Source organism: Rhinolophus hipposideros (genome assembly GCF_964194185.1).
Source record: "Rhinolophus hipposideros genome assembly, chromosome: 4".
Taxonomy (NCBI): domain Eukaryota; kingdom Metazoa; phylum Chordata; class Mammalia; order Chiroptera; family Rhinolophidae; genus Rhinolophus; species Rhinolophus hipposideros.
This window is the reverse complement of record NC_138050.1, coordinates 47,009,181-47,026,184: the sequence shown is the minus strand read 5'-3', so window position 1 is coordinate 47,026,184 and position 17,004 is coordinate 47,009,181. Positions and strand designations below refer to the sequence as shown.

Below are 17,004 nucleotides of genomic sequence, written 5' to 3'. Positions count from 1 at the left end.
CAGAGTATAAGGGGGTGAGGCAGGGGGTGGTAGGAGAGGGTAAAGGAGGTCTAATATATGATGACAGAAGGAGATTTGACTTTGGTTGGTAAAGACACAATGCAATATATGGATGATGTATTATAGAATTGTAGAGTGGAAACATACAATTTTACTAATCAATGTCACACCAATAAATTTAATTAAAAATAAAAATATTATGCAGCAATAGAAACTTTAAAAAGAAATACAAATTGGTAGTTACAAAGCAGTCATAGACATGTAAAGTATAGAGTGTATAGTCAATAATGTTGCAACAACTATGTGTAGTGCCAGCTGGGTACTAGACTAATAGGGAGGAATCATTGCATAATTATGTAAATGTCTAACCACTATGCTATACACCTAAAACTAATATAAAATAATATTGAATGTCAACTGCAACTAAAAAAATAAATAATTTTAAAAAAGAAGCAATACATTTACTTACCTTCCACTTACCTTCCCCTTTGTTTTCCAAAAACGAATTTTATTCCATTTAAGAGCAATGATGGCAATTAAAATAAGGAAAGGTAGAAAAATGCCAAAACTGATAAAGAGGCCCTTTTTTCGAGGAGCAGCAGGTTGTTTTGCAGGCATGTATGCAGTTTTATCTGCAAATGTAAGAGTAACTTTTAACTTTTTCAAAAATTATAGTAAATGGATATTTGTAAATTGAATTATAAAAGTTTGGGATTCAAATAATACAGTCTTGGAATGAGTAAACTTAAGTGTTTCCTAATATTTTGCGACTATGCCACAAAGCATATTATACATTTATGTCAACTCAATATCTATCTGTATCACTGACATAAATTTATTTTAATCATTATATGTATAACTTTTATTTGTGTGCTATATTCTAATGTATTTTATTGTATCATATTTCCATATGTGAACTGTTGCTTACAACACATTAAACTGTTGGTAATATATAGTACTAAGTTCTTCTATTTTAAAAAATAGAACAAAAGGAGAACTGTTTAAAACTGATTTAATGAAAAATGATTGACACAACTGAAGGCTAATTTTAAAGAACAATTAATGATAGTATATAAGGTTAAATTTCTATATTATCCTTATAAGGTAATATTATACTAATTCTCATCATATCAATTAGAAAAAATGTATATTCCTTTAAGTGTTATAACAAAATTACAGAAAATTAGAAAACTGTATGGAAAATTGGTCCAATTTAACAAAAAAGAAATCACCCAAGCGACTAAAACACAAAAAACTAAATTAAGCAATCAGAATTAACACCAACATAACTTGTGACTATATTAAATGTAAATTAAATTAATGCCTCCCCAAAAAGACAAAAGTTCAACAACTTTAAAACACAGACACAATCCAATTACATGTTGATAAGAGGTTATCTTAGAAGAGGTAATTTCTTGCCAGGAATTGACAGTCGGGGATGAATACAAAGAGGCAGCCCGAGAGAAGTTTGGTGTGATAGTTATGTATCATAACTGTGGTGTTGGGAACAAAAATCTATTCAGTTTTTCAATATCCATATAATTGTGTACCACAGACTGCATATACTAATGTGTATACACTTTTAAAAAGAAAAATATATTTAATAAAAAAATAAATGTTAAAAAAGAGACAATGGTTAAGGTTTTTTTTCAAAATTTCCAAGAATACATTTAATTATAGATTCATGAATCTCAGATAACCCAAGCAGGATAAATTAAAACACACACACACACACACACCTTGGTAAATCAATGTGAAACTGTGGAAAATCAAAGATATAAAATAATTCTGAAGCTCAGACAAAAATAAAAGAAGCATTATATTATTGAGATGATTAATAAGAATGACAGCTGTATTCTCATCAGAAAATGGAAGCCAGGACACAGCAGGATTATATCTTTGAACTGCTGAGAGAAACAATTCTCAATGTAGAATTCTACTTCCAGTGAAAATACTCTTCACAAATGAAGACATTATAAAAACATTTTAAAGACAAACAAAGGCTCAGACATATGGTCACCACAGGTACACAGAAAAATAAATGCAAAAGGAAGTTTTTTAGGCTGAAAAAAATTGACCCTTATTGAAATTGAAATGTGCTGGAAGAATTGAAAAGCCCTAGAAAACAATAAATAGGTGGGTCAACGTAAATATTTATATTAAATTTTTAAAAGTATTTTGTTGACTATTTAAGGCAAACAATGAGTTTTCAGGTTTACAACATATATACAAATAAAATATATAACAATGAAAGTGCCATTGATGGAAAGACATTAAGGGAATTATACTGTTAATGAGATTTTTACATTGTGAAGTTTAGAAAAGTCAAATACGCTGCATTTGTTCGTGAATGTTCAACCAATAAATTTAAAAATGTTTTGTACCATCTATTACCCATATGCTATGGGCATAAAAAGTTTTATAATTTTTACCTTTCTATAGTATGGTTATCTCTAAAGATGTAACTTGGTTATGAACTAGGACACCACAGTAGTTAACATCCTTGGAATATAGACTATATAATAAACCTATCACTTATTATATAATTTAATAATACCAACTAGAAAACTCTGCTGCATAAAAAGAAATGTTTGACAAACCACAGTAAAATTAAGGTTGACCTATTAAAATCTTCACTGTAGATTTGAAATAAAAGTGTATAAAAAATTTGTCAATTTGGGGAATGTAATCAATAATGTAAAGATTTTGTAGGGTATCTGATGGACACTTGTCTCATTTGGGAGACCACTTCAGGGATGATGTAGATGCCTGATCACTGCACTGGACACCTAAAGCTGAACAATAATGAATGTCAACTACAATTTTATATATATATATATACATATATAAATATATAAATATATATATATATACATATATATATACACACATATATATTAATATTAATCATCTCTCGTAACCATATATATGGTTACAAAAAGTGGAGTTCAGCATTAGGAATAGAAACAGTAGAAAAGTAATGGCTGTATGCGATGTCAGAGGGGTAGTAGATGGGGGGAGGAGGGTTATCACTGTGTGAGGGATATAAATGATAAATGTCTATTACATAGTTTTGTACACCTGAAACTAATATAAATATTAATAAATTTAAAAAAATTTTTAGATTGACCGTATCATTTTGAGCTGCACTATCTAATATAGTAGCCACTAGCCACAAGTGGATATTTAAATTTAAATGAAATAAAGTAAACTAAAATGAAAATATTAGTTTCTTAGTTGTACTATCCACATGCCAGGTACTCAACACTCACATAGACAGTGGAGATGTAGAACATTTCTATAAGAGTAGAAAGTTCTATTGGAGCACACTGATCTAGATACTAACCTGAGACCAAAATCCAAAACCCATCATCAATACTTCCTCCAGGTGATGATGGTGAGAGTGAACAAGATGGAGGAGCATATCCAGCATCACAATGACAATGTCCTTTACTATTACAAATCTAAACCAAAATCAAATAAAAGATAACATTATATACACAATATAAAAATTAAATGAATTATTTGTGATTGTTAGTCAATGTAAAGTATTAAAGTATTATAATTTAGTATATTATAGATATTTTTTAATTTTAATATGGAAAATAATTTTTTAAATTTAATCAAATAAATGTCCATGCAATATCTTTACAAACGTCATAGAGATTTGCTATTATTGGTATCTTGGGTTTTTACAAAAAAAAAAAAATAGATAACATTCTTGATACAATTATAATGCCTTATTCTAGAAAGACATAGAAATTATGAGGCTACAAAATGTAAAATAGGGCAGCCGGATGGCTCAGTTGGTTAGAGCGAGAGCTCTCAACAACAAGGTTTCCAGCTCAATTCCCGCATGGGATGGTGTGCTGTGCCCCCAGCAACTAACATTGCAAAGAGCGACTGGACTTGGAGCTGAGCTGCGCCCTCCACAGCTGGATTGAAGGACAGCGACTTGGAGCTGATGGGCCCTAGAGAAACACACTGTTCCCTAATATTCCCCAATAAAAAAACTTTTTAAAGAAACAGAAGAAAACATAAAATAGTGAGAGTTTTGAAAATTATTATGAATTGTGCCAGATAAAAAATAGCTGTGAGAAGGGCCAACATTTACCCCCAAAAATGGGGTGGGGGGACTAAAGAGATATGCTTGATTACAGGAAAACAGATAGCAAAATTTATTTTGCTAGGAAATAGGAAGGATAGGATGTCAGAAGCATGGTTGTAGGAGGGCTCCCTTTGATTTATTCCCCTTGAAGTTACAAGTTAAAATCTCTTTAATTCAACAAAGGAGTCCCTGTGTAACACACAAACATGTCTGAGAGATCCATGCAAGGAAACACCTGAGGATGGATGAATTGAGGCAAACAGGGGAGAAGGGAAAGGAGAAAAACTGAGATGGGCTGCAGATGCAGCCTGGAGCTCACTACAACTCTTGGGAGAGACGAGGATTCAGGCTGCAGGTGCACTCTCTGTGGCATTGATCATTCCTGCTCGAGTGATCAGCATATGAAATAGCTGAATCCAATAATCTGGGCAGAGACCTCAGGGCAGAGACTAAATATAGAAATGTTACATCTGTGTTCTAGCAGCTTCAACTGCGAGGCAGAAAACAAAGTCATGGAGCCTGGCCACCTCCCCTCCACCCTTCCAGAGCTTGCCACCCTGCACCCTTCCAGTGTTAACAATGGGCACAGAAGAAACTGTAGCAGTGAGGGTTGGGTTACAAAATGGAATGTATACAGCCCTGAGAACTGGAGAGATAGTTCCTGAGCAGCAGACGAACACTGTGGCTATTCCGAGTGACAAGGATAGAGATACAGAGGTGAGGCAGCTAAACTCAGGCAGTCATCATTACTGAGAGAACAGAGAAACAAACACACCAGCTGCCTCTCCCAGCCAACACTGCCACCACCCTTCAGGGCTGACTCCAGCATCTGGGGTAGCTCAGGCAGCCCAGAACTGCATCTGGCTGCAGGGGAAGCACAATGGATTTTCAGGGACTGAGAAACCCATAGCCCAGCACACTCTCCCACAGAGGTGGTACCCTGAAACTGAAGTGAACTTGTCAGGGTAGAGTCACCCACCTCCCCAGGAATAGAAAGAATTTTGCACCCCACAGCAGAGATCCAAAAAGCCAGTTGGAGCAGTGCAAGAGAAAATAAAATGCTCCAGTGCTACCTACTGGAAAACAAAAGAAAAACCTCTTCTTATCAACCAGCTGCAGAGCTCATTCCCAAAGATGCACAGGCAGAGAAATAATCTATCAAGTACCATGAACAACCAAGATAACAAAGCAGCTCAGAAAGAAAATGAAAAATCTCCAGAAAATAAACTTGGAGACATGGAAATATGTGACTTAAATGACAGAGAATTCAAGGTTGCAGTTCTGAAAAAACTCAATGAGAGACAAGAAAACTTATACGCAGTTGAATGAACTCAGAACAAAAATCAATGAACAAAAGGAATACTTTACCAACTTTAAGAAAGAGATTGAAATTTTTTAAAAGAACTAAATAGAAATTCTAGAGCTGAGAACTCAAAAAAAAAAAAAAGAGAGAGATGAAGAATAAAATAGTGAGCTTAGGAAATAGAGCTGACCAGATGGAATAAAGAATTAGTGATATCAAAGATAGTCATTTGGAAATGACACAGATGGAAGAAGAGAGAGACTAGAGAGTTAAAACAAATAAGAGAACTCTACAAGAACTATCTGACTCCATTAGAAAAAACAATATAAGAATAATGGTTATACCAGAAGAAGAAAAAAGGGAGAAGGGAACAGAAAGCCTATTCAAAAGATTGTCAATGATAACTTCCCAAAACTACATAAAGATCTGGATCCTTGAATCTAAGAAGCAAAGAGAATATCTGAACACCTCAATCCTAAAAAGCCTTCTCTAAGGCACATTATATTAAAACTGTTAAAAATTAATGACAAAAAAAGAATTCTTGAGGAAGCCAGGGGGAAAAAGATGGTAACCTACAAAGGAAAGCCCATTAGGTTATCATCAGATTTTTTAGCAGAAACTCTACAAGCAGGAAGGAGTAGAATCAAATATTCAAACTTTTGAAAGAGAGAAATTACCAGCCAAGAATACTATATCCAGCAAAGTTATCCTTGAAGGAGTAATAAAGACCTTTCCAGGCATACAGAAGCTGAAGAAATTTTCCATCACAAAGCCTATATTACAGGAAACACTGAGGAAGGTTATTCTAACTGAACCAAAAAGACAAAATAATACAAAATTAGGAGTAAGATGACTAACAGATGGGCAGAAGCGGAAAATGGAACCCCTACACAAAATAGGACACTATACAATTAAAGATAACATAAAGGGTAAAGGAGGTAAGATTTTTTTAAAAATGAAAAAGATAATTGCTACTGCAATTCAGAAATGAACTCATATCATAAATAGGGATAATTTGTGAAAACAAAAACTTAAAAGGGGAGGGAATAAAGATCAAATTTGCAAAGGAGAATGGAGATCAGTTGCATACTGATCTTGTATATATGGAACTGTATATATGGAACTGTATATATGGAACTGATCTTGTATATATGGAACATTATTTTACACAAACTTAATGGCAACCACTCAAAAAAAATAATTCATAACTGAGACACATAACATAAAGAAGAGGAAAGAGAAAAAAAATCATAGAATACTACCCAACTAAATTAACAGACAGAAACTCTAAGGCAAAGAAACAATGGACTACTAGAAAACAAAAGATAAAATGATTACAGGAAACCCTCACACATCAATAATCATCATAAATGTAAATGGACTGATCTCACCAATAAAAAGGCACAGAGCAGCACACTGGATCAAAACCCAAAACCCAACCATATGCTGCCTTCAGGAGACACATCTCAGCTACAAGGACAAATATAAAACAAAGTGAAAGGGTGGAAAATGATACTGGAAACAAATGGCATCCAGAACAAAGTGAGTGTAGAAACAGAATTCAGTTTAAAAATGGTAACAAGAGACAAAGATGGACATTTCATAATGATAAAGGGGACAATACAACAAGAAGATATAGCACTTATCAACATACAGAGGGTGCTCCCCAAAAATGTATACACATTTTAAGAAAGAAAAAAAAATTTAATATTGTAATACTCAATATATACCAATAACAAAAGATGAATACAAGTCACATTTGGCTTCTGCAATTACAAGAGGTGCTCAAAGTGGTTATCATCAGTGTCCAGACACTTCTGATTACAGTGAACTACTGCTTGAGCAACGCTGACCAAAGTGTTCAGTTGTATACATTTTTTGGCACCCCGGTATATGTTCCCAATTAGGGACTCCAAAATATATAAAACAACTACTAACAAAATTAAAGAGAGAAACTGACAAAAACACAATTATAGTAGGGGAACAAAATACACCGTTGACCAGCTATGGAAAGGTTATCCAAACTAAAATCAAGAAGGAAATACCAACCTGATCATGGCATTGGACACCAGAGGCTGGACATTAATGAATGCCAACTATAATTTTATATATATAATGTGATGGTTCGGTGTGGGGTCGGAGGGATGGTGGATGGGGGGAGGGGGGTTCACAGTGTGAGGGATATGGATGATGAACGTCTAAGTATTACCTTGTTTTGTACACCTGAAACTAATAAATAAATAAATTTATGAAAAAAAAAAAAAAAGAAGGAAATACCAGCCTGAAATTACACATTAGGCAAAAATGGACATAATTGACATTTACAGAGCATTGTATCCTAGAACACCAGACTATACATTCTTTTCAAGTGCACGTGAAACATTTTCAAAAACAAACCATATGTTGGGACATAAAAATAGCCTCAACAAATTTCAGAAGTCTGAAATCATACCAAGCATATTTTTCAACCACAATGCTTTGAAATTGGAGATCAATTGCAAAAAGAGGGTGGGAAAGCCAACAAATATGTGGAGATTAAACAACATACTATTAAGGAATGACTGGATCAAAGACCAAAGAAAAGGAGAGATCAAAAGATGCATGGAAACAATTGAGAATGAAAATACAACATCAAATTTTGGGGGATATAGCCAAAAGTGTCTAAGAGGGAATTTTATATCATTACTGACCTATCTCAAAAAATAGCAAAAATCCCAAATAAACAACATAACATTATACCAGAAATAACTATAAAAAGAAGAAAAAATGAAGCCCAAGACAGCAGAATGAAATAATAAAAATTAGAGCAGAACTGAATGGAATAGAGAACAAAAAGGCAATAGAAAAAAATAATGCAACAAAGAGTTTGTTCTTTGAAAAGATTAATAAAATTGACAAACTCATGGCTAGACTTACTAAGAAAAAAAATAAACAAAATCAGAAATGAAAGAGGAGAAGTTATGATGGATACCACAGAAATAAAAGAATCATACAAGAATATTATAAAAGACTATATGTTACTGAATTCAATAACCTAGAAGCAACGAACAAGTTCTCTAGAAATATATAACATTTTTAGACTGAATTACAAAGACTTGGAAAATCTAAATAGACTGATCAACCATAAGGAAATGAAACAATCATCCAAACCCTACCCCAAAGCAAAAGTCCAGGACCAAATAGCTGCACTAGTGAATTTTACCAAACATTCAAAGATGATTTAATATCTGTCCTCCTCAAACTCTCCCAAAATATTGAAGAAGAGGCAATACTTTCTAACTCATTTTATAAGGCCAACATTACCTTGATACCTAAAACTGGTAAGGATAACACAAAAAACAAAACTATAGACCAATATCTCTGATGAATACAGATGTAAAAACCTTAAACATAATACTAGCAAATCGAATACAACAATACATTCAAAAACTATACCTCAGGATCAAGTTCATTCCAGGGGTGCAAGGATGGTTCAAAAGTCCTCAAATCGATCAATGTGATACACCTCATAAACAAAGTAAAGGATAAATATCATATGACCTTATCAATAGATGCAGAAAAGGCATTTGACAAATTACAATACCTATTTATGATTAAAACACTCTATAAAATTGGTAGAAGGTAGGTACCTCAATATAATAAAGGTCATTCATACAATACAAGTCCTCAGCTAATATCATATTTAATGTTGAAAAACTAAAAGCTTTTCTTCTAGGATCAGGAACAAGACAAGGATGCCCTTTCTCAACTGCCATTCAAAATAATATTGGAATTCCTAGGCAGAGCAATCAGGCAAGAGAAAAAAATAAAAGTCATCATTGGGAATGAAGAAGTCAAACTGTCACAATTTGCAGACAACATGATTCTTCATATAAAAAACCCAAAAAAATTCTACCAGATAAAAACTATTAGAAATAAACAAATACAGTAAAATTGTATGATACAAAATCAATATACAAAAAATGCATAGCTTTCCTATATACTAACAATAAAATTTCAGAAAAAGAAATAAAAAAACCATTCCTTTTGCAATTACAACAAAAAGAATAAAATACCTAGGATAAACTTAACAAAGGATGTAAATGACGCATACACTGAAAACTACAAGTATTATTATTAGAAGAAATTGAAGAAGACACAAAGAAATGGAAAGATATTCTGTTTATGGATTGTAAGATTCAACATTGTTAAAATGGCCACATTACCCAAAGCAACATACAAATTTAATACAATTCCCATCAAAATCCAAGTGGAATTTTTTCAAGAAATAGAACAAAAATTCATCAGATTTGTATGGAATCACAAAAGTCCCCTAAAGCCAAAGAAATCCAGAGAAAAAGAAACAAGTCTAGAGGTACAACACTTCCTGACTTCAAATTATACTACAAAGTGACAATAATCAAAACAATGTGGAATGGGCTGAAAAACAGACACATTGACCAATGAAACAGAATTGAGAACCCAAAAATAAGTCCACATATAAATGGACAGATAATTTTGACAAAAGAGCCAAAACACACAACACAGAAAAGAAAGCCTCTTCAATAAAAGATTCTGGGAGAATTGGAAAGCCACATGCAAAAGAATGAAAGTAGACTGCTATCTGTCACCACACATGAAAAATAGCTCAAAAATGAATCAAAGATCTAAATATAAAACCTGAAAGAATAGATTGCATAGAAGAAATCATAAGTACTAAATTTGAAAGAATTGATTATATAGAAGAAATAACAAATATTAAATTTATGCACCTTGGTCTTAGAGACGATTTTATGAATATAACATCAAAGGTAAGGGAAGTCAAAGTAAAAATAAATGAATGGGACTGTATCAAACTAAAAAGCTTCAGCACAGCAAAATAAATAAATAAATAAACATCAACAAACAAAGAGGCAGCCAACTTATGGGAGAAGATATTTGCAAAAACATTCCGATAAGGGGCTAATATCCAAACTATATAAAGAACTCATACAACCCAACAGCAAAAAACAATCAATCCAATTTAAAAACGGGCAGAGGACCTGAAGAGATAATTCTCCCAAGATGATAATCAAACTGTCAACAGATATATATGAAAAAATGCTCAACTTCACTTGCCATTAGGCAAAGGAAATTAAAACCACAATGTGATACCACCTCACATCTGTTAGAATGGCTATTATCAACAAGACAGGCATAAATAAGTGTTGGAAAGACTGAGGAGAAAAGTAACCCTCCTACGCTGCTGGTGTGAATGTCAATTGGTACAGCCAAATATTAAGAATAGAATTACTATATGACCCAGCAGTCCCTCTGCTGGGTATCTATCCAAAAATCTGAAAACATTTATCTATAAAGATATACGTACCCCTATGTTCATTGTAACATTATTCATGGTGGCCAAGACATGGAAGAAACCAAAGTGCCCTTCAATCAATGATTGGATAAAGATGTTGTACATATACACAGTGGAATATTATTTGGCCATAAAAAAAGATGAAATACTGCCATTTGCATCAACATGGATGAATCTTGAGATTATCATGTTAAGTGAAATAAGTCAGACAGAAAAAGTCAAGAACTATATGACTTTATCATATGTGGGATATAAAACTGAAGTCAACAAATGAACAAGACCAAAAATTCATAACACATAAAATGGTTACCAGAGGGTAAAGAGGCAAGTAGGTGACAGAAGAGATTAAAGGGGGTCAAATATATGGTGTTGGAAGGAGAATTGACTTTGAGGGGTGAACACACAATGCAATATACATATGATGTGTTATAGAACTCTACACTTGAAACCTATATAATTTTACTAACCTATGTTACCCTAATAAATGTAACAAAAGTAATTTAAAAGAAAAATAGGTAGGCTAGAAAATATCTATAAATGTGATCTTGTGGATGAATTGAAATAGATCAGAAGCAGAATACAGAACCTGAAAAATAGCTTAGTGCAAAAATTTAATTAAAATCAAATAAGATTGGAAAGAAACAGAAAATAAACTGTAAATAACAGAACATGTAAGTGATTTGTGAGAAAAGTTTGAATCAAGACATACAAACACGTCACTTTTGTTTTGGATTGCTATATACTATATGAAGCATCAATATGGTAGGAGATGGTAGCCACAAATTTAAAGCCAAAGGTATGCTTAGAAACCTTCCAAAGTTTACAAAATTTCTATTACACAGTAGACAATTTCAAAATGGACAAATAAAAATGCAAATGGAAAATATGACCATACATGCTTACTAAGTGCATCAATAATTATTAAATAAATTCAAAACAATGGATTTAGCATGTTGCATGAGATTTTTAAAACCTGATATACTAGTATGGCCAGAATTTGAGGAAATGCACCTTCTCATACATAATAAGTGGAAGCAAAAACTGATAATACTGTTCCTTGAAGCCAATAAAATGTTACTGAAAATTTTAATGGTGAATATCTTTGGCCCATCAGATTTAATTGCTAACAATTTGAGAAATCAGATAAGAATTTTCAGTAGCTACCCAGGAGAGGGATTGCTGGATCATATGGTAATTCTATTCTTAATTTTTTTTGAGAAACCTCCATACTGTTTTCCATAGTGGCTGTACTAATTTACATTCCCAGCAACAGTGTATGAGGGTTTGTTTTTCTCCACAGCTTCTCCAACACTTGTTATTATTTGTCCTGTTGACATAGTAAAAAATCTAAAAACATTTATCTGTAAACATATATGTATCCCAATGTTTATTGCAGCATCATTTATGGTGGCCAAGACATGGAAACAACCCAAGAATCCTTTGATGGATAATTGGATAAAGATGTGGTATATATACACAATGGAGTACTACTCATCCATAAAAAAAGATGAAATACTACCATTTGCAATAACATTGATAAATCATGAGATTATTATGTTAAGCAAAATAAATCAGACAGAAAAGTCAAGAACCATATGACTTCACTCACATATGGAGTATAAAACTGAAAGCAACAAAGGAATAAGACAATTAAAGAAACAGAAACTCATAGACACAGACAACAATTTAATGGTTACCAGAAGGTAAGGACCAGGGGACGTAGGGTGGTAGAAGAGGGCAAAAGGAATCAATTATATGGTGATGGAAGGAGAACTGACTCTGGGTGGTGAACACACAATGTGACATATAGATGATGTTTTACAGAAATATACACTTGAAACCTATATAATTCTACTAGCCATTGTCACCCTAATAAAATTAAGTAAAAAAGAAAATACAAAAAAAGAAATCAGGTAAATATGCAAAGGTGAGTACACAACAATATCCATTGCACTACTATTTACAATAGTTACATAAAAATTTAACATTACATAAAAGTCCATTAGTGAAATGACTTTTCAAATATAGTATGAAAGAGGATACAGGAAAATAAATTGAAGCCATTGAAGAGTTAAACAGAGGTCAACAGACAAGAAATTCTGCTCTCACAAAAATATTAGCCTATAAGTAATATAGATATTTTGTGTGTGTTTACATACATATCAGTACACATACACTCAATTACAAACAATGTTTGTATGTAGTATAAATGTGGATGTATAATTTTAATATATCCATTTTCAAAATTTCAATTTTGATCTAACGCTATAATAATCGTTTTATATTGTGTTTTGTACAAAGCTTGTTTTTTGTACAAAGTTCAAAGCTTATTAGTTCATGAGGCCTATAACAATCTGAATGAACACATATTATATATATATGTATAAATAATGGAATCTGCTTTCCTGACTTAACTGCAATTTTCCATAAGAAATTTCAACATCAAATAATTCTAAACCTTATTATTATCCTGGAAATGTTATTGAAATGGATTAAAAAATCTATACATAAAAATAGAGTAATCATTCCATACCCCATGTCCATGGCATAGCCTCATTGAATCACAGGATTCTATAGAACGTAAATCAGAGACAAATTGGCAAGTTCCTTGTTTACAAACCTAAAAAGTTAAACAACCAACAACAAAAAGCATGAAATGTAAAATGTTCAGCAAGTGTACTTAATACAAAACTAGATGCACAAGATATGTACATATATATGTATGTATGTATGTATATATATACATATATGTTAGATTACTCTGGATTTTATGACATCTATTAATTCTAATAAAATAACATTACTTTATCAGTTGTGAAATATTGAGAATCAGATATTATTTTTCCCCTGAGAGAACAGAACTGTGTGTTTATTGATACTAATTGGCATGAGAATAAAAATAGCCAACTTGTACTGACCATTTGTAATGGGCTAGGATCTGCCTTAGCACTTTCTATGCATTTTCATAATATATACTCGTATTGATCCTATGAAGGAGATACTTTTATCTTTATTTTATATTTGATGAGAATTAAATTTATACTTTTAGGCCATGCCACTAGTTACTGACTGAGCTAATATTCAGTGCAAAGACTATTTTACTCTCAGAGCCCAATGATCAATTCTAAATACAAGTGTTCCTGTAATTTTTACATTTTTTCAAATTTAATAACAATATCTCTTATCTTTCACTCTATGCTAATAGTCCTCCATCCAAATTTTATTTGAGTATCTTTGGGGGCATCTTCTAAGATTATCTACTGGCTTATATCAAGTTATCTGATATTCAATACATGACGAATATTCTAAAACATGCATTATTTTCCATCACCATTGGTAAATTTGGGGGTTGGGGGGGAGGGTGAGTATCCCCTTGTTCACTCACTTAAAGTGCTCTGATGAAGGCAGCAAGAATAACAAAATGTTGGACCAACCAGCATTGCGTGTCCGCAAAACTGTTTTCATTCCAGTGCTCCTTAAACATCATTATTGAGGCAATAATAAACTAGTCATTATTCACCGGGTTGTTTTTAGGGGAAAAATAAGCCAGAAAATGTTAAGACCCATGCTTCTTATATAATCCCCTTTAAGTAAACAGATCATTTTGTAGCTAGCTTTTTTGTAATGACAAAGAAAACAAGAGGCACCATAAAAATACGTAGCACTGCTCAATGGCTAAGATGATGTTTTGAATGTGAACTAGCATGTAAGACTTCCTTCTCTGAACAAGAGAAACAAATAGTAACTCAGATATTGTCACAGCAATTCAGAGAGAGAGAGAGAGAGAGAGAAATCCCAAATACAACTAAAGGGAAAACGCCCAATTTACGTAAGCATATAAGCATATTTGCTTACAGTCCTGTGTATGAGAATGGGTAAGAAAGAGAAAGTTAATTTTATTTATTCATTCATAAGCTTATCTATTTTTATACAATTACATTCCCCAAATAACCTAAATATACATTTTTTCAAATTTGCAACGAATGTGCTGAGATGTGCTTATCTCCCCTAGCATACCCTAGCATACCCATTAGTTTATCAGTTTGATAAACTAATCTCCTGTTCTAAGTCTTATAAATAAAAAAACTCAGATACTTTCTATCACACCCAATATTAACCAAATTTGCATTGCTAGAATAATGCCTATATCCACGTAGTATACTGTCTATGTAGTATTACAGTACATAATATATGAGTGTTATATTTACAATTATTATTATGTAATAAGGGAGAAATACTTTCCTTCGTGTTTATAAATAGGAAATAATCTCTCTCTCTCTGTCTCTCTCTTTCTCCTCTCTCTCTCTCTCTCTCTCTCTCTCTCTCTCTCTCTCTCTCTCTCTCTTCTTATTAATCAATCTAGCAATCAATCCAGATACATAGATGCATCAATTAATAGATCAACAGACTGATAGATAGCTAATTATTACAAAGGACCAACATTTAATGAGTGAGGTAAAGAAGCCTTTACTTTCCAAGCTCTCTGAAATCATTGAACAATAAAGAATAAAAATTGCAACAACAAAAAAATAAAATACTTAGTAATAAACTTAACAAAGGATGTAAAGGACCTATACACTGAAAACCACAGAACATTATTGAAAGAAATTGAAGAAGACAAAAAGAAATGGAAAGGTATTCCATGTTCAAGGACTAGAGGAATCAATATAGTTAAAATAGTCATATTTCCCAAAGTAACATACAGATTTAATGCAATCCCCATCAAAATACCAATGGCGTTTTTTAAAGAAATAAGACCAAAAAATCATCAGATTTGTATGCAACCACAAAAGACCCCAAATAGCCAAAGCAATTCTGAGAAAGAAGAATAATGTCAGAGGTATCACAGTTTCTGACTTCAAATTATACTACAAAGTAACAATAATCAAAATAGTATGTATGGTATGGGCAGGAAAACAGACACACGGACCAATGGCACAGAATTGAGTAACCGGAAATAAACAAGCGCGGGCGCATGCACACACACATACATATATGTCTCCCTCAGACCTAGCCTTTCATCCAGATAATCAGCAACCCCCGAGGCAGCAGAGGACAGTAGCTGGAGGTGACTAATGGTCACAAGGTCCGGACCTCTCGCAGGCTAAAGATAACATCTTGACCTAAGTTAGGTTTCAGCTCCAGAGAACTAAGGTGGAACGACCCCCTGGCTACTTTCCTATGAGACTGGACAGTGGGACTCTGGAAAATACCTCAGAACTGTTCTCAAGACCTGAAGAAATGATTCATTACCCTTATGTCAGTTCTGACCAATCAGCTCTCAACACAACCGGGACCCCTAACTCAAGGTGTTTTGTGATTTCTCCCTGCATAATCTGTAATCTGCATGCCATCAGGGAATTCGGGCTTTTGTGCATTAGCTTCCTCTTCTCCTGGATGGTACCATTCATCCATAAAATAACCAGTATTTCTCAACTGCAATTCTTGTTGTTTAGGGTTTGGTTCTGCCAGCACTGAGTGGACAAACTCTTTCTGTTCTATAACACTAATGAGCAAGTGTTTTACTTTTGTTACAAACAAATTAATTCTCATTAATTACTGCAAGACTAAATATTAGGAGTTTTAGAGGAGTTTCTTTGCTGTTATTTTTATTCAGATTGTTCTGTTCTATTTTTTAGTGCATTATTTGATTTTTTTTTTGTTCTTTGTTTACACAAATTATTGCAGACCAGATCCAGGCCTAATAAAGAGGCTTAGATTCTCAAATGTGAAAACACAAGTTGAAATATCTATAGCAAAGTTCATAATGAAAAAATGATACTGAAGCAAGTCTTCCTTTCACCATCAGAAATCCTGACTTTTGAATCTTAAGATACAGCAACCAAAATGTTAACATTATGAATAAAAAATCTTAATGTGTCTCTCTCTCTCCCTCTCTCTCTCACTCTTGCTCTCTCTCGCTCTCTCATGCACACACACACAAACATAGACACCCCATATATAGAATCAAGTAAAATTTATATTACCTTATTGAAATCACATAGAGTGCCATCATATACATATGTTTTATCTTCTCTTGCAGGTACTACTGATTCATTTCTTAAATATGCTGACATACATATATGGCCTCCAAGGTAGGTATATTGAATATCAAAACTTGTCCTTGATACTATATGTGAATGTGTCCAGTGACAAACAACCTTTCCACAAAGGATATCCCTGGCAATATAAGGCAGAAAAAATTTCCCACATGTCACTTAGGAACACAATGTATTAGGTAAATAGCAATTCAAAATA

The 17,004-nt window shown here is 33.0% G+C and overlaps 1 protein-coding gene across 1 annotated transcript in view; it reads right to left on the bottom strand.

Annotated features, from left to right (window-relative positions):
• LOC308496883 (A disintegrin and metallopeptidase domain 3-like) overlaps nt 1-17,004 on the bottom strand; it is a gene marked incomplete at both ends in the record, with an annotated part of 140,333 nt that overhangs the window by 23,938 nt on the left and 99,391 nt on the right. Inside the window, 2 exons of the mRNA XM_081046667.1 lie at nt 3,347-3,464; nt 4,884-4,972. Coding sequence (XP_080902793.1) covers nt 3,347-3,464; nt 4,884-4,972 — 207 coding nt within the window. The remainder of the gene's footprint in view (nt 1-3,346; nt 3,465-4,883; nt 4,973-17,004) is intronic.